Source organism: Primulina eburnea, chromosome 9, assembly GCF_022965805.1.
Source record: "Primulina eburnea isolate SZY01 chromosome 9, ASM2296580v1, whole genome shotgun sequence".
Taxonomy (NCBI): Eukaryota; Viridiplantae; Streptophyta; class Magnoliopsida; order Lamiales; family Gesneriaceae; genus Primulina; species Primulina eburnea.
Window position 1 is genome coordinate 32911528 of NC_133109.1, and position 26786 is coordinate 32938313.

The 26786-nt window shown below is 35.3% G+C and overlaps 3 protein-coding genes and 2 long non-coding RNA genes across 9 annotated transcripts; 2 read left to right on the top strand and 3 right to left on the bottom strand.

Annotated features, from left to right (window-relative positions):
- Positions 1-634: 634 nt before the first annotated feature.
- On the top strand, positions 635-1175 carry LOC140841823 (uncharacterized). The gene is made up of 2 exons (XR_012120274.1): positions 635-792; positions 861-1175. It is a non-coding gene; the product is annotated as an uncharacterized lncRNA (long non-coding RNA).
- Positions 925-3083, bottom strand: LOC140841822 (transcription initiation factor TFIID subunit 14b-like). 4 transcript variants are annotated; one of them, XM_073209518.1, is made up of 6 exons: positions 2851-3083; positions 2648-2736; positions 2127-2348; positions 1780-1964; positions 1567-1688; positions 925-1155 (listed from the first exon to the last, which is right to left on the bottom strand). In XM_073209518.1, the coding sequence occupies exons 1-6, from the start codon at positions 2950-2952 to the stop codon at positions 1075-1077; spliced, it is 801 nt and encodes a 266-aa protein (XP_073065619.1). In that variant the 5' UTR covers positions 2953-3083; the 3' UTR covers positions 925-1074. The 4 variants fall into 4 exon arrangements, with proteins under 4 accessions (XP_073065619.1, XP_073065617.1, XP_073065616.1 ...); XM_073209516.1 differs by having other exon boundaries at positions 925-1171; XM_073209515.1 differs by lacking the exon at positions 925-1155 and having other exon boundaries at positions 1181-1688.
- Positions 3084-8772: 5689 nt separating this feature from the next.
- Positions 8773-11701, bottom strand: LOC140841824 (uncharacterized). The gene is made up of 6 exons (XM_073209520.1): positions 11362-11701; positions 10250-10449; positions 10031-10171; positions 9863-9943; positions 9160-9284; positions 8773-9080 (listed from the first exon to the last, which is right to left on the bottom strand). The coding sequence occupies exons 1-6, from the start codon at positions 11582-11584 to the stop codon at positions 9032-9034; spliced, it is 819 nt and encodes a 272-aa protein (XP_073065621.1). The 5' UTR covers positions 11585-11701; the 3' UTR covers positions 8773-9031.
- Positions 11702-13429: 1728 nt separating this feature from the next.
- LOC140840598 (uncharacterized) lies at positions 13430-15976 on the bottom strand. 2 transcript variants are annotated; one of them, XR_012120027.1, is made up of 4 exons: positions 15887-15976; positions 14961-15407; positions 14369-14854; positions 13430-13864 (listed from the first exon to the last, which is right to left on the bottom strand). It is a non-coding gene; the product is annotated as an uncharacterized lncRNA (long non-coding RNA). The 2 variants fall into 2 exon arrangements; XR_012120026.1 differs by lacking the exon at positions 15887-15976 and having other exon boundaries at positions 14961-15879.
- A 2003-nt stretch (positions 15977-17979) lies between these two features.
- LOC140841825 (translocon-associated protein subunit alpha-like) lies at positions 17980-21791 on the top strand. Its single transcript, XM_073209521.1, has 8 exons — positions 17980-18150; positions 18697-18858; positions 18961-19011; positions 19243-19331; positions 20585-20662; positions 20763-20966; positions 21503-21574; positions 21708-21791. Exons 1-8 carry the CDS (start codon positions 18090-18092, stop codon positions 21756-21758), a joined length of 768 nt encoding a protein of 255 aa, XP_073065622.1. The 5' UTR covers positions 17980-18089; the 3' UTR covers positions 21759-21791.
- Positions 21792-26786: the final 4995 nt, after the last annotated feature.

Below are 26786 nucleotides of genomic sequence, written 5' to 3' on the forward strand. Positions count from 1 at the left end.
GTGAGTTATAACATGAAAGGCATCTTAGATTCAGAAATGCCATTTTGATACCAAACCTTGTATGATTGTGTCCGAGGACGGACATAGCAGCTCAATTTGAAGTTCCAAATTAAACATTGGCATTACTTATTCTAATATGCGGATAATGCATTTACAAGTAATTATAGTATCATGGGATATATGATTCTATATTATAGCAGGGACTTAATGTGATGATATAATTTTCAGCATAATTTGAAAAGAGCTTTTCAAAAAATAAATAAAATAATTAAAGAGTGAATAAAGCTCTGATCTTTGTTTAAATTGGGATTTTAAAATTTTGATATTCCAATTGGCATCAAGTATGTAATTTTATTATTTGGGCATAATACTAGTTTGTTTTGTTTAATTTATTATGTTGGTGTTATAGTCAATCTAAAAGTAGAAAGTTTTGAATAAAGAAGTAGATTAAGGGATCAACTCATTAATTAGATTATGGAAAATGGTTAACTCAAATTCCCAAAACATCATATTTTTTTACTTTGTTGGGTCAGATATCTATCCATTCAATAACCAAATCCGACATGCATCTTCATGTTTCTGAAAATGAAGTTACTAATCAATCTGATTAGTCTGTAATAGATTAGACATTTATCTTCATGCGAACTGTTATTGTAACTATTGTTGTTTTTCCTCGCATCCGTCTGGTCTTTGGGATTGGGAGGATTGTGGCAAATGATTCTGCTCTTACAGTGAATTGTTTCCATTTTCATAATGAATCATGATGTTGATTTTTGAAGTGCGCACATAATAGTTCATTCATGTGACAAACGATCATGTGTTGCTTATAAACAGCACCAATCTTTGTTCCATAATGCTAGAGAAATGTTTATAAAGAACAGAAATTCCAGCAACGTTACAAGTACCACGGAAACTTTGAGAAGATGAAATAATTATTGAGGCATCTTTTTGACTTTCCTTCATATGCAAATCCAATGTTGTTTCCTGAAAAAAGGCTCGGAAAATGGACACATACAAAACTACAGAACATGGTAATGGTGGAATTGTACATGGTGAGATGCAAAAAAAAAACATTTACAGATCAGATGCTTTCAAGTGTTTCTGTCCATCTATCAAATTCATCTGCCTTCTCAGTCTTGCAATGTGTGCTTGCACCTATGTATTCAGATAACTGTGTCAAGCAACAGTATTTGTGCATAGACGAAAGAAGATACTGTAAACAAAGAGTGTACTGTCATGAACTTGTATTTCACATTATAAAGATTGAGCAAATATAGCAGCTAACGAGTTTGAAACACATCGCAAGTTCATCAATTCCAGCACATAGTGGAATAGAAAAACAGCCCAAGCAAGTCATCGACAGTTCAAATTCTGTCTCCAAACAATTTACATCTTCAATTTTTTCCTTGATAAGATTATTATCATCAAAACTATGGTTTTTCCGAGCTCGCTCTTTATTTTTCAAAATCTTCTTTGTGCAGTGAGAAGAGTGATATTCCGCTCCCAATATTGAATTATTTCAAGCTCAAATTGTTTGATTTTGTACCATCTCATGACATTACTTACCTGCTGGCGAGCTGCAGCGAGTTTCAATAGCTCATCAGCCTCAGAGAAAGTGGTAAACCATTGGTTTAGGGGATGATCTTTGGTGTCGCCTCTCTTGCCATCGCCATGTTCCTCCATAGGCACTATTAAAAACCAGATGAATCGATATCATTCCAATGTGTCATGAATAACCAGCACTTTGAATTCGATTAAGAAAAGCAGAACAAAACAGACCAGGAGGCAGTGTAAAGTCAACAGGCAGTCTTGGCACAACAAGTGCAGGATGATTTTGCACCCGAGCAAAGAACGCCTCTGTAGGCTCTGAGAAAACGATTTCATCATAGGCTTCCACAACAACAGGCTTCTTAATGGAAAGTGGACCAGACTCATCCTCTGGATACAACTTCAAATGGTGAAACCTACACAAAAAAGATAAGACACCTCCATATTTGAAAAATGGCGCAACTGTTGTTTTTATCCCTGGATTGTTCAATACACGTTACTTTTGAGTGGCTCACAAGTGCAAAGGTTTATCATTGACATACACACAAGATAACATCATAACAAGTTGAGTGGCTCACAAGTGCAAAGGTTTATCACTGACATCACCGTGGAAGAAAAGGGTCATAGCGATTTCGAATTCACCCCATCCTGACTCTGATAACTCAAAAGGCGGATTCTCGATAATTCTCGTGGGATTATTAAAGCTCGAATGCAATTGAAATACCACACGCTTTATCACCACCCCGAGATCCTCATTCGTCGCCCCACGAACATATATTGTCCATTTATGTGATTGATGCCTGATCAAGCAAAAGAAGAGTGATTAATGGAAAACCGCCCGACATTTTGATCAAACCCTTTCAACACTCAGCATTTAGTGACGGAGCCAGACCGCCGCTCAAATTTTAAATTTCATTGATCAATTGCCTAAAAATATTATATCTTTTCGCTTAGCTCTTATGCTTGCTCTTGCCCCTAAATTTTTTTTTTAAAAGAAAAAGATTCTCTCAACCCATCCTCCATTTTCTGACTCCGTCCCTGCTAGCATTACTATGATCTCACCCAAAAAAAAAGTGAAAGAAAACAAATTAATACTCACTCAGTCGCCTTCTTGCCAAGCCAAACCGCAATGTTACCATAAACAATGGGAAGACAGATTTCGGAATCTTTACGCTTCTTAACCAAGCTCTACACGATTCGCAACAACCACGCAAAGAATTTTAAAAGTAGCAAAATTCATAATTATACGGATAAATTCTTTTTAAAACGCTTCACCAGTTCCTTGACAAGAAAACATCTTACTTTTTTTTCATTGTCTTCCGATGATTTAGCCATTTTTGAGCTCTGCGATTTTGGAAGGGGGTCAGTTATATCCAGCTGATCTGCACCTTGACTCGGAGACATTTTGCAACAAACAATCAATTGTTAATTGTTCGAAACTCGAAATTTAATTAGGGTTTCCAATTGGATCATCTCGGGGATCAAATTCTCCTGCGGGAAGGCCTGCTATCAAATTTTACCACCGCTAGTGCAATGGAGAATATATTACCCTGTATAGGTTACGTGTCTTTAGCTGATTGGCAAATAAAATATACTCGAAGGACAACATTTTTACGGGTGTTAAAATTAGATATGACCATCGAATCGAATGATTTAACTCAAAAAAAAGCAGGTTTGAGTTTGAGGTAAAAATGATCGGGTTGGATAGGTTCGAGTTGACCCGAAAAGTTTATTTTTTCAAAAAATAATATAATTAATAAATATTGTATATATTTTTATATATTATATGTTTGGAAAAATATATTTATATCATAAAATTTCATAATTTAATATTTATTTTGAATATTTTTATTCTTTAAACAATTGTTTATTTGATTTAATAAATATATTTTATTTTTTTATAATTAAACTTTCAAATTTAAATCATGTATACGGCGGAGATTTTGTTATTATGTGTTTAAATTAAAATATTATTTTTTAATTATATTTTTTTTAAAAAATCAAAATCGAGTTAGTCGGGTTGATCGGGTTTGGGTTCGGGTTGACAGTTTTCGAGTTGGCTCGGGTTCGAATTGGACAATTTTTGAATAGTACTATTGCTCGACCCGACCCGACCCACCCGAATCGACAACTCTAATTTTTACTCTGCCATCTATTGTCTACCGTTGCTCTTGCTAATTCGAAAAACTATACTTTCAACCCTCAACCTTTTCTTTTTTAGAAATAAGTCCCCAACTTTTAACATATGATAGTTTAAAACATTGTGTACTGGAGACCTATTTTTAGTTCTAATGGTCTTACCTTGCTTCCCTTTATATTAACTCAGTTTCGAGTCCTGCCACCCCCTAGAGTAGGATTTTAAAAAAAAAGGTTGTGTACAGATGATGATAACAATTCAAACCTGAAGTAGTTGCTTGGTTCACGAAGAATTATTAAAAAGAGATTATTCAACTTATTTTTTTGTTATACAACAAGTGTAAAAGGGTCCAAATGCTGTAAGATGTATGGAAATCTCGTGTACCCCTGAAACGATTCGTTTAGGTCGAATCGTTTCTTTCGCTTCGAGCTAAAACCATCTCGGCATTTGACAGATTTCCATGTCTATTTTGAAGTGGTATCGATGAATAACAAGGAAGAATCTGCTAAAAGTTCTATAAAAGCAAGCGAAAGATGCATCTCTTAAAGACTTGTTGTGTGAGGACATATAAGTGTATGTATGTATAGAAGTGAACATGTCAGTGCCATACTAGTTAGAGATCTTTAATGAGGTGGAGAAGTTTGAGGAACATAGCACATGAGGAACCTCGTGGAATGTCGTAAATGGTCAATAGCAGATCAAAAACAAGAAAACCCCATGCACGATTTTTCGGTAATACACGGTATATAAGATAGTATGGCATACGGACATGGTGTGGTGCAGAGGTCCATTATATCTTATCAATGCATTATATGATTTCAGATGAGAGATTCAATGGATGCTTTAGATTATGGTATCCAGAATGTAATAGGACTCAGTTACTGTATGGTGTTCATGTAGGTAATGATAGAAGACTGTTCCAACTATGTTGCTGTTCTGAACTATTTGAATCTAATATTTTTGGTTGTAAAACTTGCTTATGGAAAAGAAAAATGGCGAGGTGAAAATCAAAGTCACTGCTGTTAAACTTTTGAAAACTTTCTACGGAGTAACGAAGGGAAAACTACGAGGCTTTGTATGTTCGATAGCATTTTATGAAAAAGTGATATAGTTTTGTTGATTTACAATCTTGGCAAGACTAACTATGTGTATTGAAAAGAAAAAGTTTTTTTAAGAATATATCTAGCATGATCTGGCCAAGCAAGAGGTGAGATTGGTAAATTGATCCTCATTGCAGGGAATGGTGAGGCCACCAGTTGGATGGTTGAACCCGAATTCGTCTTCAGCTCAACTTAGTAAATCTTGAAACAAAGGTTCATTCAAGTATGGTATTGGAACACCAAATCTCTTCTTCTGGGAACTCTCCCCAGCATAGACGACAAAATGACCCTTTGGGACGTCACTTCCCTGCATTGAAGTTAACCCTTTCGCTTTGAATGAAGACCGTCTCAGCGTTTAACGAATGGACGTCGTTGTTTTGAAGTGTGGATGGATGAAGAACAAAGAAAGAGATAATAGACCTTGGTAGAAAGCTAATAAGCTTCTTGAACACTTGTGACTCGTTGTATATGGCCAAAAAGTCAAGTATATATAGGAATCTTGACCGAGTGGTGAAGAGGAGAGTTTATTTATGGTGTCTGATGAGTTTTGAGGACATAACACGAGGAATCGGCTTAAAAGGCCGATAACAGATTGAAAAGAGGAAAATTCATGTAAGATATTCAAGGATCCACGGAATTGAATTGTTGAAGGGTAAGTTGTCATTTTCTTTGTTTTCTGTCGTCAGTAATTGAACAAGTGGTCTTATATTGATCTTGTAGAGTATGCATAACCTACTTTATCAGACTCAATAATTTGATAAACATTTTAGGTGCATGCTGATAATTAAAATGAATGCATGACCATTAATAACCAACATTGTCCTTTCCCCTTCAAATCCTTAATTTCATCATAATCTACTCTAATATATGGTTACTTCGTAACATGCGATATGGATACTTGAATGAATCATGTTCTTGTTCCGCTCGACTTTGTAGATCTTGAAATGGAGATTCTTCTAGTGTTATATATATTGGAATAGTTACAAATCGATTTCAACTGAGATTCTTAACATATCAGCTGTAAAGCAAAGTTGGTAAATATATACCAACTTTGGCTTATAAGTAAATAAAACAGCATAATCGAATTCCAAGTAATTTGAGGTAACTATTTTGTGAAGCAAACACGAATACAGATACGAAAGCAGACACCTGCTATATGAAATCTTGCTTGGCTAGGGACGAAACAACAGTAGTTTGCTTGAAGTTGGTTGGGGGTGGGGGGCAACGGAGTAACAAAAAGATCAAGCAAAGGAGAAGCAAGAGCAGGGGAATGGGTGAATGCTTTGCATTTGGTCTTTGAAGGGATCCTTACCAAGAAGGTAACTGTCCAACGTGGGCCTTCGTTGTTTATCATAGTTTTACATTTCAAATATTGAGTTATACTCAAAGTTGTACATATACTGATCAGATATTTGTCAGGTGTTTTCTGATAAGGGACTATTTTATTCCACTCTAGATCACTAAGGACAATTTCAATTACACTCCATGCAACTTCAAGGAAAAGAACAAACGAAAGTAGAAGAATTCAAACACAAGAAGTCTTTGCAACACCTATGTTTATTCAAGAAAATGTGTGGTACGAGCTCTGCAGACCGATATAAAATTACGGGCACTTGCGTTTATTATCACGGGTTGTCATGGTTGCATAGCAAGCACAGGCCTCGTAATTTCCAGACGTCCCCGGCGGAACACAGTTGCACCTGGCGCAGCATGTGCCGCAAGCCCTCTTGCACAGTCTTTGCCTCGACGACAATTTGCACCTCCCCTCACAGGCTCCCCCGCAGTCTGCTTAGTAAAACACGAAAAACAAACATGAAAAAGCAGTAACGCAGTAAGTGTGTGTGTATTGAGTTTAGCTATGCTCCACCAACCGTGTCAACTTTGTGTCCACCAGTGAAGTGGTAGTCACATATTATATGTAATGGATCATATTAAAATTATACATATAGATTAGCGTCATCTCACTAATAGGTTCAAAAAGTTTACACGGTTGTTGGACAGCATAGCAAAACTCAATATATCATGTCAAACTTTGTGCACATCAGCTTGGTAACACTCACATATTGGATACCTAATTTTGATATGATTCATTACATCCAATAAATAGATATCACATCATTGTTAGATACAAAAGTTGACATAGTTGATGAGCATCATAACGAAATATTCGAAAAATATGAGAGCGCAATATTTAGATTACCGATTTTCGGGACGGAAGTTATGGTTTCCGAAACGGCCCTAATCTATCAATCTGCAATATTCATTCATAATAACTGACTAAATAATAACGTAGAATTAATGGACACTTTCTTGACATTGAAAATTTTAAATTAAACTCAGTTTATAGCATCATAATTAGAGAACTGAAATTGAAGAAACGTGTTTATGTAATAATCAACGGTTGATTGACTTGAAATGCTTGGAGTTGATGCAAGACAAGCAGAGTGAGCAAGATTGAAGCAATAAGAACTCTGAAACCAGCCATTTTTTGTATGATTCTATATGAATATTTCAAGAAATTAATAGATATCGAGTTTATTTTTCTTTTTTTTATCTTTTTTTTTTATCTGAAGAAAGTGTCATTAAGGGGACTATTTATAGAGGAAAGATGGATCGATCAATAATGAAAGAACAGGCCCCGGCTCAGGAAAGTAAGTACGTGCATGCAGATAGATAACGCAGAGCTCTGCAATAATGTAGCCTACCGACTCAAATAAAAAATATAACCATTTTTTAACAATAAATTATGGAGGAAAAAAAAATCAAAAGACAGAAGAAAAGAAAAAAATTACTATCTTTCCTGCATGCCTCTTATATATATGCAAATTTCAAAATTTTTAAGTTTTCTTTGTACAAAATATAGCAAGTGTTTCCATACCAACCCAAATTTGTTTGGCAGTATAAATTTTAATGTATTGTTCCACAAACACAAAAAAAGAGAGAGGATAAGAATTAGTTAATTGAAGCCAAAGATGCAAAGAATAAATTAGTAATATAATGAGAAGTGTCTTTTGTCCCCTTCACTGTTAATTGTCCCACCTCGGTTGGATAAATAACCTTTGAGTGGTATATATGGGATTGAACAATCCCCCCTTGAGCTAGCTTTTGGGATTGAATTAGGTCCAAGTTCCAATCTTAACATGGTATCAGAGTTCGGGTTTCACCGTTATTTGTTGGACTGCCTATAATTAGATCACCCGTCCTGCTCTTTAACATTCACTTAAACAAAACCTTCCATTTTTATTCTGCATGCGAACCAACTTCCTTTTCTGCTTCACAGCTGTTGTCTTTATGTAAATCTCCTATCTTTACTAAGACTTTAAAAAAATTTCCAAAGAAAGTAGTAATAATGATAAATCGAGAGATGGTGCGTTTCTTGGTGGAGACGGTATTTGTTGTAATATAAAAAAGAGAAGAACTTTCGAGTCTTTTAGGACAAGTGTGGTGCCATGCATTTGCAGACCTTAAAAGAGACGAAATTTTTAAAAACGTGTTTTGATGATTTGGTAAATTCGATTCTTATTTGCGTTAATAGGCGGCATGGTATGGTCTGGGTAAAGCATAACATGCAAGACACTAAAAATTTTGATCAGGTGTTTGATCAAAATTAAATTAATGGATTTGGACAAAAATAGTAAGTAAATTAATACATGAATAAAATAATTTGATCTAGTAAAAGATTTGACATATATAGATAATTTGTCATACACATTAATCTACTTAATGCCTAAAAAAATTATAATTAAATAAATATAAATGATTTCAAATAATAATAATAATAATTTATTATGAAAATGAATTTATTTCCCTTATCTTTATCATAATGCTTCTAGTTCTTAATACTTCACCAAAACTTTTCTGATCTTAAAACTCTTTGAATATAACAAAATTAGATCTTACCATTATTTTTAATTATAAAATTAGGCGAGAACTAATTACATGAAATATTTTTAAATGTAGAAAATGAAAGTGTTGATGAGATCCAGAGACACAAAATGTAATTCTTAATGAACTGAAACATCATCCATCCAACCTAAGCATCATGATCATTGATTCAAATGCTTACACAGCCAAACCATATTGTAAACCAAAATACAGCTGAGTCGGTTCAGTCAATTGGGTATACAGCAAACCAACTGCTTGATATAAATAACGAATCTGCCTAAGTTATTAGCATTTCATTTCACCAGATTTTTGAGCTGAAGGAGTGGAGCGAGCCTTGTCGCATGTCAGTGCACAAGATTGGTTACACCACTCCAGAGGGAAGGCGCAGTACGAGCTGCCCTCCAAAGACACTGCAGGTTAACATAGCAAGGTTGGTGAGATGTAATAGAATGAATAACACAAGATAGCTATACGACCTAAGATGCAGACCTTTTAATGTAATAATAACAAAAGTCGGCCAGGATGAACGTTTGAACTATTTCTGATAAAAGAACCATTGATGGCCATAGTCCATGGCCCAATGCCACGAGAAGATGACCACGGCTGTCCAACACCTGGCAATTGCAAAAAAATTATAAATTTAAGACCCAGTGATTGTACCAGAAACTATAGAATGGGGGCAACGGTGCAACTCAAAATCATCTACAGTGTAGCAGTCTAAACGTCAAATCTCCATAGTTGTACCACGTAGGATAGCACAGAGGAATTATTCCTCTCTAATGGTTAATATAATGTTTGGTGCCACAAGTAGATTTGTAATTTCAAATAGCAATGGGCTTTCAAATTCTTCCAACAATGCATTAACAGAATACTGCAGTAGGAACAGGTCATATGAATATAATTTAATTTCCACATAAATTACAAGATTATTATATGCCCGATAGCCGGGTTTCATAGAGATGGCCGGATAGGGTATATTCAACATCAACTTTCACATGCTTAACAAAATAAAATGACCATATCGTAAAACTCCATGAAGCCATTCTTACTCCCATTTAGTACCTTGTAACATTTATGAGTAATGGTGAAATGTTTGAGTAGGATTAGATAATGGGTTATTACAATGATTCGCATTTTACATCAAGCCAGCTAAAGAATGCTTAAAAATAATGATAAAGTTAGTGTATCAAACCTGGAGAACCCAATGAGCACAGCTCAGAAACCTCGCAACACCCAATGCAAATACATAATGAGCTGTAAATGGTTCCACAATCTGTAGCCAAGGAATTGAAAAGCCAAAATTACAAAATAAACATGAATACGCTAACACCTAACACAGAAATTCCAAGTAAAACTCTACCTTAGTGTTTTGCATGACGCGTAGTTGAGGTAAGACGGAAATGGCTTCAAGGTAAACACAGAAGGCCCAAGCAATCCGATTGACTAAGTGATGTGATGTAGATGGGTGTATCAATAGAGCTAAAACAGCACAAGGAACCAACTGCAATGCATGGAAAGTGATGCACTCATTTTTTTAAGACAGAGATAGTATGATTCCCATGCGCATATTAAGACTCACCACATAATATAGTGCAAAATTGTCTTTATCCTCCATGTAACTTGACCTTAGCTTCAGACGAATCATGTAAATAACCCACAAGGTTGTAGCTAGTGTAGCCATGTCAAGCAACGTGTGTATGTCATATTCCATAACAAAACTGCAATACAATCTAACAGCCAAAAAGATAGCTGTCAGCTCCTGGGATTTGAGTGAAATCCCTGCAATATTTAATTTAAAAACAATTGAAGGGTATCAGCATCCGGCACCACAAAAAAGCCAACCAAAAAGCACCAATAACATAGTCATTTGCTTGCTTCACAAAAGTTACCTGGAATGTGGAACAAATCATTCAAAAATACAAACTACGCCCCAATTATTGTACTAAAAGAGAATATATCTCACCAAGAAATGCAATCAAAACACATTGACAAACCAAAAGAAAAAACCAAACTGTAAAGCAGAGCCACATGCTAAATGTTCTTAGCGACAATCAAAATATCTGTAAGTATTAATGTTACTTGTTTTGATTCAAGGTTCTCAACTCAAGTGTCTAGTTTCTGTTACCTTCAACTTCACAATTAGTTTACAGCACATTATATTTACAGCCCATAAAAGATCCTGCACAACTTTAAGTTAGGAGCGTGAAAATTTAAATTAAATAAAAAAGCACATCAAGGACACTGATTGGAGTTATAAAGACAGTTCACAATTCAAGTCGAACTAAAGGTTGATCTCGACCCTAAAAAAAGAACCAATTCTTGAACACAATGGTCAAAGGAAAAAAATCAAAGATTTTAGGCAGGATTAATGTTTTTTCCTTCTTTCATTTCAATGGCGCAAATAAGCCCGTAACTAGACCCCGAGATTATATTTTCAATAACAAAAGGAAAACAGTATGGCGAAAATCACATCTTTGCAACACAAGAAATACCTTATTATAAACAAAAGTAGCGCCACTTCGCACATTTCCCAAATTTGCCAATTTAATCAAAACAAGATCTTCCCAAAATCCCAAAAGTCTCAAACTTTCTCATCCTCCACTCAACCAATTAAAATGAAACCCTAAAACACCAACCCCAGCATTAGCAAACACGTAAACTAAAATAACACACACACAATCGAATCATTACCTGCGCAAGTTTTCTCCTTCATAAGCTTGTAAATAAGCACAGAGATTCCAATCGAGTGAACCCCCTCCGCGGCGACGAAAAGATTATCGTGATCGTGTACAATTGCGCGGAGGAGCACGAGCGTCGCCATACCACTGATGACGGCAAGAAAAGCCTTCACCTTGGGCGGCTGCCGCCGCACCCACGACGACACAACTTCGATCGGTCTTCGTGGAGCCCTCATATTTGTATATACAGTGTATACGTATGTTTTCCTTTGGGTTTTTCGACAGGGAAATGAGAAGACGAGGGTGAGAGGAAAATTGTTGAAAATGGAAATTTGATGTAGGTGAAATAAGGAAGTTTGATGTTTCTTGAAAATGGATTAAATTAGTTTTCAAAAAAAAAATGGATGAAATTTATGAAAATGAGGACACAAATAAAATTACCTATTCTTATTCTAAAAATTAAAATTATTTAGCCAAGTATTTAATTTTAATTATAAAAAGATTTTTTATGAAGATTATATAGTATATATAAATTTTTAAGAGCTTGTGTTGCCCTATATCCAAAGTCCCAAAGTCCAATTTTAATTTGTATTTGTTTTTATAGATATCATAATTTTAAATTATTTGGATTTGAAGATGTAAATCAATTTTGTTTGTCGAATCTTCTTAAAAGCTTAAAAAAATCGCTATAAAAAAACATGAATAAATTTGAAAATTTCGAATGTATGTACTCAAATAGATAAGATTTTTAAAATAATGCCCGTGGTTGGAAATATTAAGAGTCACTCAAATGTAATTGGTATTTAGTAAAATAATTGGCAAAAATTTGTGTGAGACGGTCTCACGGGTCGTATTTGTGAGACGAATCACTTATTTGGGTTATCCATGAAAAGTATTACTTTTTATGCTAAAAGTATTACTTTTTATTGTGAATATCCGTAGGGTTGACGGTCTCACAGATTAAGATCCGTGAGACGGTCTCACAGATTAAGATCCGTGAGACGGTCTCACATGAGATTCACTCAAAATAATAATTGAAAAGGCAGTGTAAATTAATTTTTTAAAAAAAAGTAAGTGCAAATGGTAGTTCTTTTTAATCAAACCATTTATTTCATGCCCGGTGTTATCTTTCTTAGGCGATAATATAAAAGAATATAATATAGTAAATCAAATAAATTAATTACAAATCAGAGAGTTGAGCTAACATGAATTTGAAGTCAACATTTTGTTGGAATTTGGACTTTGGAGCGTTGAGAAATATTATCACGTGGTTTGGCAGCCTCGTGCTCATGTAAATTAATCTTTAAAATTAGAATATAAATCAAAGTAAAATTTTGTGTTAGACGATTTCAAAGGTAATATTTTGTGAGACGAGTATCTTATCTGGGTTATCAATGAAAAAATATTACTTTTTATGCTAAGAATATTACTTTTGATTGTGAATATCGGTAAATTTGACTCATCTCACATATAAAGATTCGTGAGACCGTTTCACAAGAGACCTACTCCTAAACCAATAGTCATATATTTTATGTAGGAAAACAATTCTTATTATTATTATATATAGGAAAACAATTCTTATTATTATTATTATATATAACACTATATATGCCTCAAGATTTAAATCTAAATCAATTTTTTCTCATCCATCAAAAAAATTATTAAATTCGACCTCGTGATCTAGATGTGCATACCGTTTATATCTATCTATATATATATATATATATATATATATATATATATATATATATATATATATAACGCTCGTTAGCCACCTTGGAAATTGGTTTTTAAAATATTTTTTGTTATTTTTCAATTATATGTAATTAAAGATTACAATTCTTGTTAAATTTTATACCAAAAATTATTGAATTCAAGCTCGTGATGTACCATTTATATAAGCTACAGCTATCTAAATTGAACACATGATTTTTACAATAATAATACTTTCTTTAATTACTCCTAAAGGTATTTATTTGCTTAAGAAGATTGGAAAATGAAATATACATAATCGAATTATGACGACAGAAAGCTGGATAGAGTCGGGAATTTCGTGTGGGCGAAAAGAAAACCAGCTTTGCTTTAAAAGAAGGATATTTCAGCAAAAGAAAGTGTATAAAAAGGATAACAAAAGATCAAAATAGGCAAAAAAAAAAAAAAAATCTGAGAGAAAAATGTCTCAAACTCACAAAAAGAAGAACTTGCGAGATTCACTCCATCTGAAAAAAATGATGCATTTCAATGATGATCTGTCATATATTGGAGAAGTGTGGTATATAAGTTACCGCGTCACGATATGATCCGACCAAGGGCTTACTGCGCTCGATGGATTCTCTTCCCCAGGAAACTCTACCGATTTCATCAAATATTTGAAGCAAAATGAGGGAATGGATCTTGATGTTGTCTGAAAGATATGTTTTGGCTAAGCAATTCTCTAAGCCTTTGTCACGATTCAAAAATCATGCAGCAACCTTCTTGGAAGCCACGGAGTTGATTATAGTGGCAAACTCGGGACCCTACAGTGGTTAAATCATAAAGAAACAAGACATACACATCACACATGTCACATTATTATCATCAAAACTCTGAATTGAATACACCCCACTTTATTTTTTTTAGTTGGAAAAGAAGATTTACAATTGAGTCTTGAACTCGAGACATCGTCTCATATTTGAGATTTTGGTGTCAGATGAAGTACAAGTCATTGGCACTTCTCACAACTATCAGTAGCAGCAAATTTAGTACATGTCAAATGTTGACCTTTTTGCGATTTTAGCCTGAAGTATGAAGCATCTTAGCTTACATGTGAGAACCTCACCAAGTCATCGTGTTTTGTACTAATGTTCACCAAAAAAAATGCTATCTATCTCGGATTTAATGCAAAGGAGATGATGTTTATCTGCTAAGTACAGCATGTGAAATGAAAAAAAAGGGGGCGGGGGGAGAGAGAAAACAAGATAGGTACACAAACAGATAGCAGGGTGTAAAACATAAATATGAGCAGGAAAACAAGATAATACTTTGAGGGATGCACCACCGACCAGAAATCCATCGATGTCTTCTTGATTTGCAAGCTCGGCGCAATTGCCTCCATTGACAGAACCTGTGGATACAAATTTTGAGATTATACAGGTGAATGGACAAATAAAGGAAATATGTCACTTACATCCTGACCTGAAAACTGAGACTACTGAAATGTTAGAGCTGGCTATATAATTGATGTTACATTGGATCTTGGAACCGAATCAAGATTTCATAGATTATTTGAGTACTTGGTACTAGAAGTCATTTTCTCTCAAAAATTAGAAAACTCAAGCTGGAAATTACACACCTCCACAAATAATGCTGAGTTTTGGAAGCAACTTCTGCAGAAACATTCTTACTAAGCCAATCACGAACAGCTACATGGGCCTCCTGAGCCTGCTCTGGTGTGGCCACTTTACCAGTTCCTATAGCCCATACGGGCTCGTATGCAATGACAGTCTTATCCCAACTCGGGACAACATCTGCATATCATGAAAGTGAGAGGAAAAATATCACAAATGACGCAGGGATGTATATATATATGGAGAGAGAGAGAGAGAGAGAGAGAGAGAGAGAGATTAAACTTACCAGCAGAAGCCTTCAACTGCTGAAAACAAACATCAAAAGTTTTTCCCGCTTCTCTTTCTTCTAATAACACTCCAATGCAGGCAATCACTCCAATATTCCGACTCAAGGCATAAGCAGCTTTCTTCCCAATGAACTACAGAAGATGATGAATGAACAGGACTTAAGGCACATATAAAATTCAGCAATATAAAAAGAAAGCCATAACATCATACGAACTCATAGTTTTCTTCCCATCTCTTTTTAGAAGAAGCTATGAATGACAGAAAAATAATTGGTGATATGCATATGACAATAGTGACATTGATATTTATATTTTAAATTTAGGACGAAATCATTTAAGTGGGGATACTTGCATATCTTCCTTGATCGTCTTCTCCAATTATACGTCTCCTCTCGGAATGCCCTAAAACCACCCAATTGCAGCCAAGGTCTTTTATTTGTTCAACGCTATACAAGATGGAGTGGTAAATTGTAAATCCTTGCTCCTATGGTAACTAGCACAATTGTGTCGATTATAAAGGTCGAGTAGAGGATTATTAACCAAGTGCAAAACTGCAGGGCGAAATGGCGAAATTGCGAGAATAACCAGCTGAAATAAGCATATGAAACAACTCAAGTGGAACCAATTAAAATGGTATGACAAAATATGGAAACCATCAAATAACCCCTACAGCCAAATTAATGATATGCAGAAGAATGTCAGCAAAGGAACCAATTTCTTAGATTTTCTTTGCTTTTTCCATTTTCTTTAGATGAATGAGATCACAGTTCACCTTTCATATCTATTAGAAAACCGTATCAAGCCAATAGTAGCACAGTTCATTTCGTACCCGGTCCTCGAATGAAAACACAAAACATCTGCAAATCCTTTCTTTCCACAAACAAGATAACCTTGATCTAGAGAACAGCATGTTGAGATAACAAACCTGATCTCCCCAGTAAATGCACCACCTTTTCCAGTCCAACAATTCTGAGCAGCTATCTCAATTCGATCAGATGAGTTTTTTTATCTGATCGATATAGACAAACGGTGGCGCCACTACAAACAATTACAGCTACCTACCACAATTCTATGATAACAATGCAACTCTACATAACTCTCCAAATTGCAGTTCATGGCAGATTTTGAAAACGTCCAGACTTGAGAATACAAATTCATTGTTCGCTCCTCGAAAGAAACACGGGATGGTATGGCCTCATTTCCTTGGAAAATATTAGTTTTGCTGTTTGCAATTTAAAATGGTTGTTCATCTCTCATTTTCATATTTCCCCGAAAATCAAGCTGAGAGAAAAATGAGAACAAGATGAAATTCAACACAATGAAGCATGGGAGTGGAATCTAAAACTAGAGATGCTAGAAAATAAGGTCATCATACAGCCCCTCAATATACTCCGATTATAATATCACATTAATAATTTTAATAGCAGAGAAGAACTCACCATCATCAGACTCCAAGGCTGAACTGTTCAGATCAGAGACAAGCTTGCTTATGGAGTCTTTTGTACCATTTTAATTAAAGAACAACAAATGAGCTATTGAATGGAGTATATGGTAAAACAAAAAACAAGGAAGCAGAAATAACATATTTATCACTCATATTATTCAACTTTACAGCCCGAAAAATGAGCATATATAACACACACCCATCGTAATACATAATAGATATATTAATAACATAAGATATAATTGAAATCATAACATGAACACTCTCTTCGATGTTCCTGTACAACCGAGCCATCAACAATATTACTATCATTCTAATGCAACAAACAACTATGTCACATCCTGTCACACCCCTACTCTGACGACAACAATATTGTCAATACGTCTTCCCTACTAATGTGACAAACAGAAATATCATGTAAGACGTTTCCCAATAAACGACTGCTAATACTATCAACAATAATGAACAAATACAAATATAATATCAAATTATTCATTTCCAATGATTGATCATTGTTCAACACAATATTATTCATCAATGCTAAACAATATCAACATATGTTCGTACATCAACATGTACCTGATAATCGAATATATATAAAATCAGGCTATTTATTTGATCACGAGGCTTGTGATTGTCTCATATCTCAGTCTTACTCTTTTCTTATCGTTGATCTTGTCCACATCAGATACAACATTACCTGTTAAGATTCGACGACACTCTTTTATTATTTCTTAAATATTTTAAATAATATGTTACTATCCACAAGTAATCTCAACGTCTATGAAAAATAACACATATATTTAATTGCTTATTATAATTATAAAATTATAAACATCCATCAGATTTGTAATTATTTTATTTTTTGCACTCTAAAGTCAAAATATAGGTTAAACATAAGAAATTGCGAACTTAGAGTTCCTATTATTTTAGAAATCATCATATAAAATGTATCTATCTTCGAACCCAAAAATTTCTAAATTATCATGTCCAAACATTGTTCCATACCCTCTTTCAATTCCTTTAAGTTGGATACTTGGATATCGGATCTCAATTGATTAGGAGAAAATCCTCATCCCCGCTTGGTACCTTCATTTACTAACTATTTATAATTAAGCAAAAACTTGTGTGAGACGGTCATATTTGTGAGACGGATCTCTTATTTGGGTCATCCATGAAAAAATATTACTTTTTATACTGAGAGTATTATTTTATATTGTGAATATGGGTAGAGTTGACCCGTCTCACAGATTAAGATCTGTAATCTGTGAGACGGTGTTACATGAGACACACTCAATTGATTAATTAACCCGTCGTTCATAATTTGTGGGCTTGGTCCAACGGGATTCTATCGAACCTTATTCCCACTCCATTTCACTCACATTCGCTGGAAAATCTTCGTGCTCCCAATCAGTAATTGACATTTGCCACCAATGGAGCATCACCTTTATACCACGTGTCATATATTGCCACATCGTCCCTTTAAAAATATTATCAATCTGCCCACATAAATTTGTAAATCATGGATTTGATCCCGACAAAACGTTTTCTCTATTTTGACCCTCGATCTTTAGTCCACGCCTTAAAAGAGATATCTCTGCTCGCTGGACGCACATACGTGCACGGCCCATCAGCAGGCGAAGTCATCTTGTTCTCTCTACGTGGGGTAAGCAATCGAGGGGAAATGGCAATTAGGGTTCTTCTGATTCTATGTCTGCTTCTCATGTCGCCTTCAATTTTACAAGGTAAGCATCTTGGATGCAGATCCGTTTCGCGCTGTAAACCCTATTTTTTTCCTTTATGTTACATTCGGAATTGGTTGGGGCTGTTATATTTGACCGTATCGATGACATGCATGTGAAAAAATATATCTTTAAGCCGAATCTTTTTTTATTGCATTAGGATATGTGGACAGTGAATTAGATCAGATCGAGAATACTATGCCTGGATTAATTTCAATCTGAGATTTGTTTACTAAATTTCTACTCCTACGGAGATTTTGTGGTGCTTTTTCTCATTTATTGCTCATTTTGTTGTTTTGATTGAATCTCTGTTGCGGCTCAACTCTTTCGTGTTGTTTAAGCATTGTTTTACGCACGATGAGGTTCTAGCGTGTTTTACCTCTTTAATTTCTGAGAATTTATTACTGTTAAGCGCGCATTATGCTCCTTTCGATCAGTTTCTTGAGTTTGGTAACTTCTAGTTATATTGCGTTTTGGAGAACAACCCCCTTTAAACTTGGCAACGCTCGACAGAAATCTGTTCTTATTAATATGTTTACTGATTGATAGTCGCAAGATGTGAGCCAGACCCTGATGCAGAAGTTGTTGAATCAGCCGAGGAAGGAGATATTGGGATCATTGGTGAGGATGCCCAAGACTTCGGTAGTGGGAGTTTTGGACCTGCTCCAGGGGTGGAAACAGTTTGTGTTTTCCCCAAAAATCCCTCTAAATGTTAGTATTTGTTGTTTGAGTATGATTCTCCGAGATATGATGAAACTTTTGCACCCATCTTATAATTATGCATGTGTTGAGTTATTTTCTCTAATTTTTCAGTGGTTGCAGCAGGGGAGGAAAGTGAACTCTTGGTTGGAATAAAAAATGAAGGTAATTCTTTGTATATGGTTGAAACATAAGTTTTTTTCTTTTTGAACTTCTAGAGTTGTCTTTAATTTTGATATTATATAGCTCTAGTTTTTTTTTGATGTTGTTTCTAAGATCGTGGCTTTGAAAATGGCAAAATGGCATAGATCTACGCTCAATCTTTTGGAAATTGGTACTTGCTGAAAAATTATGGATGACTTAATTTACTTGTGATATTTTGAATGGTGTTCGCAGGGGATTCAAGTATTAATGTTATTGCGATCCACGCCAGTGTTCATCCCGCATATGATCCAAGTTACTTGTTGCAAAATCTTTCTGCACAGGTATCTTGTTTACTTTTCTACAATGTTCTTATGCTTCTCTGCTACAATTATCTGAAAGGGGAATTTTTATGTGTTTTTTAATTGAGTGTTTTTTAGTAAAAAAAATCCTTGACTGGGTGTGTTGTCATTTGGAAGTTTTTTGTTCAACTAGTTAGATATTTTAAATGATTCAAATAAGTTTTTGTATTGGGATCGATATGGGGATAAAAGCGAGACAGTTAAGAGTTGAATTCATTTCGAATGATGTGGTTATAGTAGTAATCATGAACAAACTCGAATTTAAATTGCATGAGAATGACAACCTTAAGTTTTGAGTAGTCTGAAAGCCAAACAAAAAAGTAGTTGCTTGTCTGTTTTAGTCTGTTTGGAAACCGATTTTCCTTATAGCTGAATTTGTCGGACAGTTTTATGCGACAACATTTTTTAAATTGAATTTTACAGTTTTCATAGACAGGCTGCACTTATTAAATTGCCTCCCACAATAACTTAAATCTTTTCAAGAAAAATACTTAATAAATAAGTTATTTGCATTAACCTTCCCTATTCTTTATGCATTTGGTATTTACCTCCCTAATCAAGTGTAAAAATTATAACATGCCAAGAGAGGGAACTGTCAAATACATGAAGTGTAGGGGAGGTGAATGCAAATTACCCCTTAATAAAAGAATCGGTATCATCCTTGGTGAACCTTGACCGGTTTTGAAGCATATTTGTGAGAATTTTCTGTACTCCGTGCATTATTAATTGGAATCTTAGTGCTAGTGAATTTTTGTATCTGGAGATGCTTATTAAGCCACTTGTGTGACTACTTGTCTAATAAGATGGTTGATAATTCAATCAAATAAACAAGTGTTGCACTTTTGTTATGAGGTTGGCATACAACCTTAGCATTCCTTGTGTTCAGCAACGTGTCTACCACGTAACAGGTTTAACAATCTTGAAGATTGAAATAACAGGGCAAGAAAAGATTTACTCAGTTTTCTGAGTGCACACGTGTTGGGCCTACACCCTGTCTCTAATAGATCTTTCCTTTTTATTCGGTGTCAATGAGTCATAAATGAGGTCTTTATGGTTCCTCACTGATGCAAGGAGTAGATAGTACAGATACTTGTTTTGACTCTTAGATGATAACTTTGTTAGATTCGGCACTTATCTTGCATCCAGGATTAAAAATTGCGTACTTTTCTTTCTGTAACACTTTCGGACTAGTATAATTTGGAATTTTGCTACTGATGTGTGTTTTTATCTACTAGGCTTTTAACAATGCTTCGGTTCCTCCATCAGCTCAAGCAACTTTCCCTTATCTTTTTGCCGTTAGCAAGTTCTTACAGGCAAGTTTGTAGACATGTTGAATTTTACTGTTCCAAGTGTTCTAGCAGCATTGAATACGCCAATTTTTACGTGCAAAATATAATATCAGTTGTCCTGCAGTCTGGTGCATACATTCTCATGGGAACTATTGTTTACGAGATTGACCAGCACCCATACCAGAGTACTTTCTACAATGGGACCATTGAAGTTACTGAGCCAGGTGGTCTGCTCAGTGTTGAGTCAGTTTTCTTGTTTTGCCTGGGGGCCGCCCTTATTGGTCTTCTAGGATTTTGGATACGTAGTCAAATACAAGAATTCTCAAAGGTAATTACCATATATGCACTTGAACTCTTCACCGTCTATTTCGGAGTGTCAGAGTGTTTTATATATACCGGAAAATTACTCAAGGACGTATGCAACTTAAGACCAAGCGCCTCGAATTGTGCTAAAGGACTTCGTCTCGTATGCCTCCCTATTTCATAACTTTTGTAGAAAACGCATATTTCTTAATTAAATAAATTCAAAATAATGATTATACCATTTTGACATCTCGTTTATTAAATCTTCATGTTTTGTATAATATATATCCGTCTTATCTACCTGTTACTGTTAGTAGACCCAAATACTTTCATGCTGGGTGGATTAGGGACTGTTTACCAATCATACGTCACCCCCAGCAAGTTTCTTAACCACTTGCAGATACAGTTTCCTGCCCTTTAAATCGATGGTGCTGAGATTGCAGTAGTATATTTGTTTGCTTCCATCTTTAATCTAGTTTCCATCATAGATAGGCACTTTTTTTTTCATCTCTCGTTCTGAATCAGATGCTTACATTTGTGCTGTGTGTGTTCATTAATTAGAAAACCAAGAAGGCACCAAAGGTGGAAGTTGGAACTAAGACAACGGACGTCTCAATGGATGAATGGTTGCAGGTCTGTAACGCAGCAAAAACATTCTCCAAATCTTTTCCTTCTCTTTTACCTCTGGTCTTAGGTGTATCCGTCTCATAAGCTCGATTCATTTGTAAAAAGTGGTTTCCAACCATTTGCTACCTTTTATGTCCAGGGAACTGCATATACACGGTCTCAGGCCAACCAATCGAAGAAGAAGAAATAGACGACCATCCTTGAAGAGTCGGGCACAATCAGGTCATGATTCTTTTGAGAGGGTGTAGAAATTCAAATAGGCGAGGAAGATAATGAAATAGCGAGTCTGTTTTTAAATTATCCAATGTTCGATCACCTCATTATTGTAGCACGAGGGAGAAACCATATGTTCCTTTTTCTTAGAGGCGACTACGAACAAGTCAGACAGTAGAAATTACAGAGAGGCGACATTTTTGTTGAACGCGAGATTTGTTTCTTGTTTCGATTCATGCATGTTTAATCAATTATATTATGATGGCCTTTGGATTGATATTTTGTGAAAACATAGGAATTTAGTGTGTTCGTCAATGCAATATTTACCATATTAAATATAAATTTATAAGAGAATATATGGACAATGAATTGCTCGATAATATCAAAACAAATATGAAATGAGATCTAGTGGTGCTTAATCATCGATGAATGTGAATCTAGAGGTTTATTTCGACACTTTCAGGGCATTCTTTTACGTGTATCCAATGGTGTGATGGATCCATTATCTAATATATAATCCTGTTAGGGCAAATGTCTTTTCTTTCTTGTACCTCTCTCAAGTAAGGTAAAAATTTGTCTGTCTCACGGATTAAGATCCGTGAGACGGTCTCATACGAGACTCACTCAAGTAAAACAAAGATGTTACCTTTCATATGTTTAATTTTATTTTTTTTAATTCTCAAATTGGATTTTACACTAGAATATGTGTGAGATTCTTTTTATCTGTGGTTTGTTTCCCGTGTTGCATATTTTTAGGTCACGTGTACTTTTATTCAACTCCTTCTATTTGTAAAATGGCAATTTTTTATTCTGAATTTTTGTGGGAAAAATGTGACGTCGGCAAACATTTATCAATGGGTTAATTAGGTATCAGTACATTTTGAAAAAGAGTTTTGGTTTTAGTACATGGAGAGAGAAATTTTCTTTAAAAATACCAAAAATACCCTTAGTCTATATTTAAGTTTAATTGATTTAATTGATCCCCGCGCTCCCGAAAATGGTATCAGAGCATGGTTAATTTATTTCAAAAACAAAAATTTTATTATTACTAGCAACTAAATGTATGAGAAGGAGAATTTCGAAAATTATGAATCCGAACTTTAGTTCGAGAAAAATAATTTACAAGAACTATTCCAATATTTTGGAATATACACAAGTTTATCTAACTATTGTTAGATATCAGAAACAGGAGAACAAAGGAAATTTATCTCCTGATAAAAGACAGCAGTGTTTGCAAAACCTTGCATACACAAAAGGTAGACCCTTACAGGCCGAAAAAACCAGATCTTCATTGATCTGTTAAACATGCCAGGAACTACCATCCAGTTCGAAATTGAACTTATTTCGCTAGAAATAATTCAATTAGAACAAGAATTACAGCGAAGTACATGCTTCACTGAACTCAGCACAAAAGGTATGCGTTTACAAGGTCTAAAAAACCGGGAAAACATACTCCAAAATCTACTCAGAAGAAATTCTTCAGAGAACAATGGATCTGTATAAACAGAAGATTTACGAAGGGAAGCTACTGCACCCTCAGGTAAAATCTCAGGTAAACTTATGATCCAAAATAATAAGTTTCTGGAGATAATTCCAGACTCTTCTAAGCTCTCTTTAGATCTTAGAGAAATTCAGAAGACAGTCCAAAATTATGGCAATATGCTATATTTTGTATCGCAACGAGTTGAGAAAATCCTTGAAACCCAAGAAGAAATTTTGGGATTAATAAAGGATATTCAAACAAGAATTCAGAAACTAGAACAACAACCAAGTTCTAGTAGAAGAACTTCAGGAGGATGGTTACCACCATCGTTTGGCACTGAACCTTTGTTACATCAACAAGGGAAGGCCAGAGTGGTGTCAAAACCTTTGACTGAAGAAGAAAAGATGATCAATCTAATCAAGTCTGTCTCAGAAAAGAAATTCATCTGATGACAACTTTAGAAAGGATTGGTTTGGAAGATCTACAAGAACTTGCGGAATCTTTCGCAAATCTCAAAGTAGTGGATCTAAAGATGAATACAGCAGTAGGTGAAACACCACCTGCAATAACCTGGTCATCTTCTCAGGAACCACCAAGGGAAAGTATGGGATCTCATAATGTAAATATGAGAGAACCTCAGACTGATTTCCATACTGGTGGAGGATCACACCCAGCGGGAACAAGGGCAAGGAGAACTCAAATTCCTTTGCACCAAATACCCTATGGGAAAACTGTTTTAGATCCTATACATCCTTACGGGGTTATGCTTAACCTTGATGTTTTGGACTTCAAAAACAGAGAAGATCTCATAGACGATTGGACATCTGCTATGAGGATTGCAGCAGGAACACTTGATCTCAACAAAGAAGGATTCATTAAACTTTTGGAAATGAGTCTTATGGGATCAGTAAAAATTGCTTGGGACATGACTTCATCAGACATGAAAGAGTCAGTCCTAGTTGGGGAATCTCTTAGTGAGATCGCTGGAAAGATGGCTACCCTATTCAAAGCACACTTCATAGGGGTAGACTATTTCAATAGTCAATATTCAGAAAAAAAGAAAAAATATACTCAGGCTCTGTATAGTCTTGAATTACATGATATATGTTTGGTAGATGAATACATTATGTTATTCACCAAATATAGATGGAATTCAGGAGTCGAAGAAGATATAGCTATGCAGCTTTTCTTCGCAAAAATGCCAAGTCCTTTGGAGAGAAATGCTCATAAGGGAATACGTACCTGGTAATCCAGATACATTGGCAAGAAGAGCCTCTTTCCTTAAAGGAAAATTGGCAGAATGGTGTCATATGGCAGCATTACAAAAGAATTACAAACGCCTAAGGGGTATCAACAAAAGAACTCCTTTGTGTTGTAAGGAAAATGATCTTCCAACTATTATTGGAAGTAAACCACAGAAGCATAAAAGGAAAAGTTTTAGGACTCATCCTTATGCACGGAGTGGAAGAAGTTCTTGGAAACCAAGATCCGTATGGTCCAGACAGAAAGCCAGATCTTATAAATCTGGACAAAGAAACGGACCATCGAGAAGTAGGATATCATCCCAGGCATCGAGTTCATCTCGAAGCACAGGAAGAACACCTACCAAGAAAACTTTCAGAAGAGCTCATACTAGGGCCAATGAAAGTTTCAAGGATTGCAATTGCTGGACATGTGGAGCAAAAGGTCATATCTCGACCAACTGTCCAGAAAATGAAAAAAGAGGTATTAAACGCTTCGACCCGACTCCGGATATAGAAGATGCAGTTTATTACCAAGATCTCATTCAAGTATACCGATTTGAGGACATTGCCTCAGATGAAAGTATATATGAAGAAGAGGAAGTCTTAAGTCAGGAAGAATCTGATGGAACAGAATCGGAATCTGACTGAAGACGAGGTGTTTCGACACGAAACACATGAAGATTTGTCTGGATTTTTCAGCCAGACAACTATATCTCATAACATGGTTCAAAGAATCATGAGAGAAAATCCAAGTCTACAGAGATATCAAGGTTTCTCCGCAGGACAGGTAGAAAAGTTCTTAGGAAGTCTTGGCCTAAGAAACAGAAAGCATCATCTAATCTATAAAGTTTCTAGAAGGGAAATGGCAATCCCAATGGAACTTACAGGAAATAGAATGGAGATGCAGTTAATTCCTTCCGAAGAAATTAAGGAGGAATTACAAAAACTCAAGATAGAAGTAGCAAGGACTATGTCCTGGATTCATATCGGAGCAATCCAAATTATGATAAAGGCTACTTTCAAAGAAGGGATAGATTCACCTATCGATATTGCTATTTGCGATAAAAGAATGGGGAATCTACAAGATTCAGTACTGGGAACAATCTCAGGAAACCTCTGTGCAGGAAAAATTGTAGGGGTAATCTATCCAAGGATAGCCTACAACCTGGCAGATCGAGATTTCAGCCGAGCCTTGACATTGCATCAGAACTTCAAGGAAAAAAGACTAATGAAAGAAGGTAATAGGCCATATTCTATTACCTATCAAATTTCATATGCTCTATCTAATACACATCATTCTGAACTATTTATTAGAAATGAGTTTATTGAAATCCCTGAGATATTTGGAAAAGTTGCTCAGGCAATTTATCCAGAAAGAGTCGAGTTTCCTTTAATACAGGAAACAGATATCCAGATCCAAGACAAACCGATTCTACAAAAGAATCAAAGTCTTAGATTGGAATCGAGAAGACTATATTTTCAAGGAGATAGAATTACAAGTTACAGGTGGGGAAAAACACCTGTCATAGAAACCCAACAGGAGCCAAAAAGTTTTTCTACAATAGGAAAACTTAGATGCCCAGAAGGTTGGAAGGAAATAGAAATAGTATTTGATATTACAAAACAAAGGAATCAATTTCCTTGTAATACCATATACTATTTGGAACAACCTACGATAGGAACTTACCAAGGACTGATTAATATCGGAGAATTGGAAGTCTATATCCAAGGGATTCCAGGGAAAGAATCAGATCGACTGATTCTTGGACTAGAGTTTCTCGAGGAACATAAACCTTGGAAACGTCTAGAGTATGGAATGGAGTTTATGGCAGAAGATAAAATGTGGAAAATACAATGACCACAAGTCCATTCCTCCATATACATTCCAGTAGGAATGTTGTATGAACAATATAAGGCAGAATATTTTGCTGCTTATATTGATTCAGGTGCTGGAATATGTACAGCAAAACGAGGAGTTTTTCCAAATAATTTGGAAGAAGAGTTACCCAAGATTGCTGGAAGAGATTTTTCCAGAAAAATCTTAATCTTAGGTAAAGGGATTAAGATGACTGAAATCATGATTGGCGGTGCTGGACAAACACCTTGGTACAAGGTAAAGACACCACCAATTTATTTTCATGACACAGGAGCTGACATATTGTTAGGAAATAATTTCCTACAAATGTTCAAGTCCTATACACAAGAAAATGAGACTAGAAGATTAGTGTTCACAACACCATGTGATCACAAAATCATAGTCCAGAGACTTAGGGAGGCA

Bases quoted from the DNA above. Each gene is read 5' to 3' on its own strand.
- LOC140841822 (XM_073209515.1), bottom strand. From the start codon at position 2,952: ATGTCTCCGAGTCAAGGTGCAGATCAGCTGGATATAACTGACCCCCTT. The intron at 1,965-2,126 runs GTGAGCCACTCA...TTTTTTGTGTAG, and splicing joins AGTGATAAACCTTTGCACTT to GTTTCACCATTTGAAGTTGT. The intron at 1,689-1,779 runs GTCTGTTTTGTT...GGTTTTTAATAG, and splicing joins TGACTTTACACTGCCTCCTG to TGCCTATGGAGGAACATGGC.
- LOC140841825 (XM_073209521.1), top strand. From the start codon at position 18,090: ATGGCAATTAGGGTTCTTCTGATTCTATGTCTGCTTCTCATGTCGCCT. The intron at 20,663-20,762 runs GCAAGTTTGTAG...GTTGTCCTGCAG, and splicing joins CCGTTAGCAAGTTCTTACAG to TCTGGTGCATACATTCTCAT. The intron at 20,967-21,502 runs GTAATTACCATA...TTCATTAATTAG, and splicing joins AAATACAAGAATTCTCAAAG to AAAACCAAGAAGGCACCAAA.
- LOC140841824 (XM_073209520.1), bottom strand. From the start codon at position 11,584: ATGAGGGCTCCACGAAGACCGATCGAAGTTGTGTCGTCGTGGGTGCGG. The intron at 9,285-9,862 runs GTTTGATACACT...TGCAATTGCCAG, and splicing joins GTGCTCATTGGGTTCTCCAG to GTGTTGGACAGCCGTGGTCA. The intron at 9,081-9,159 runs GTCTGCATCTTA...GTTAACCTGCAG, and splicing joins TGTTATTATTACATTAAAAG to TGTCTTTGGAGGGCAGCTCG.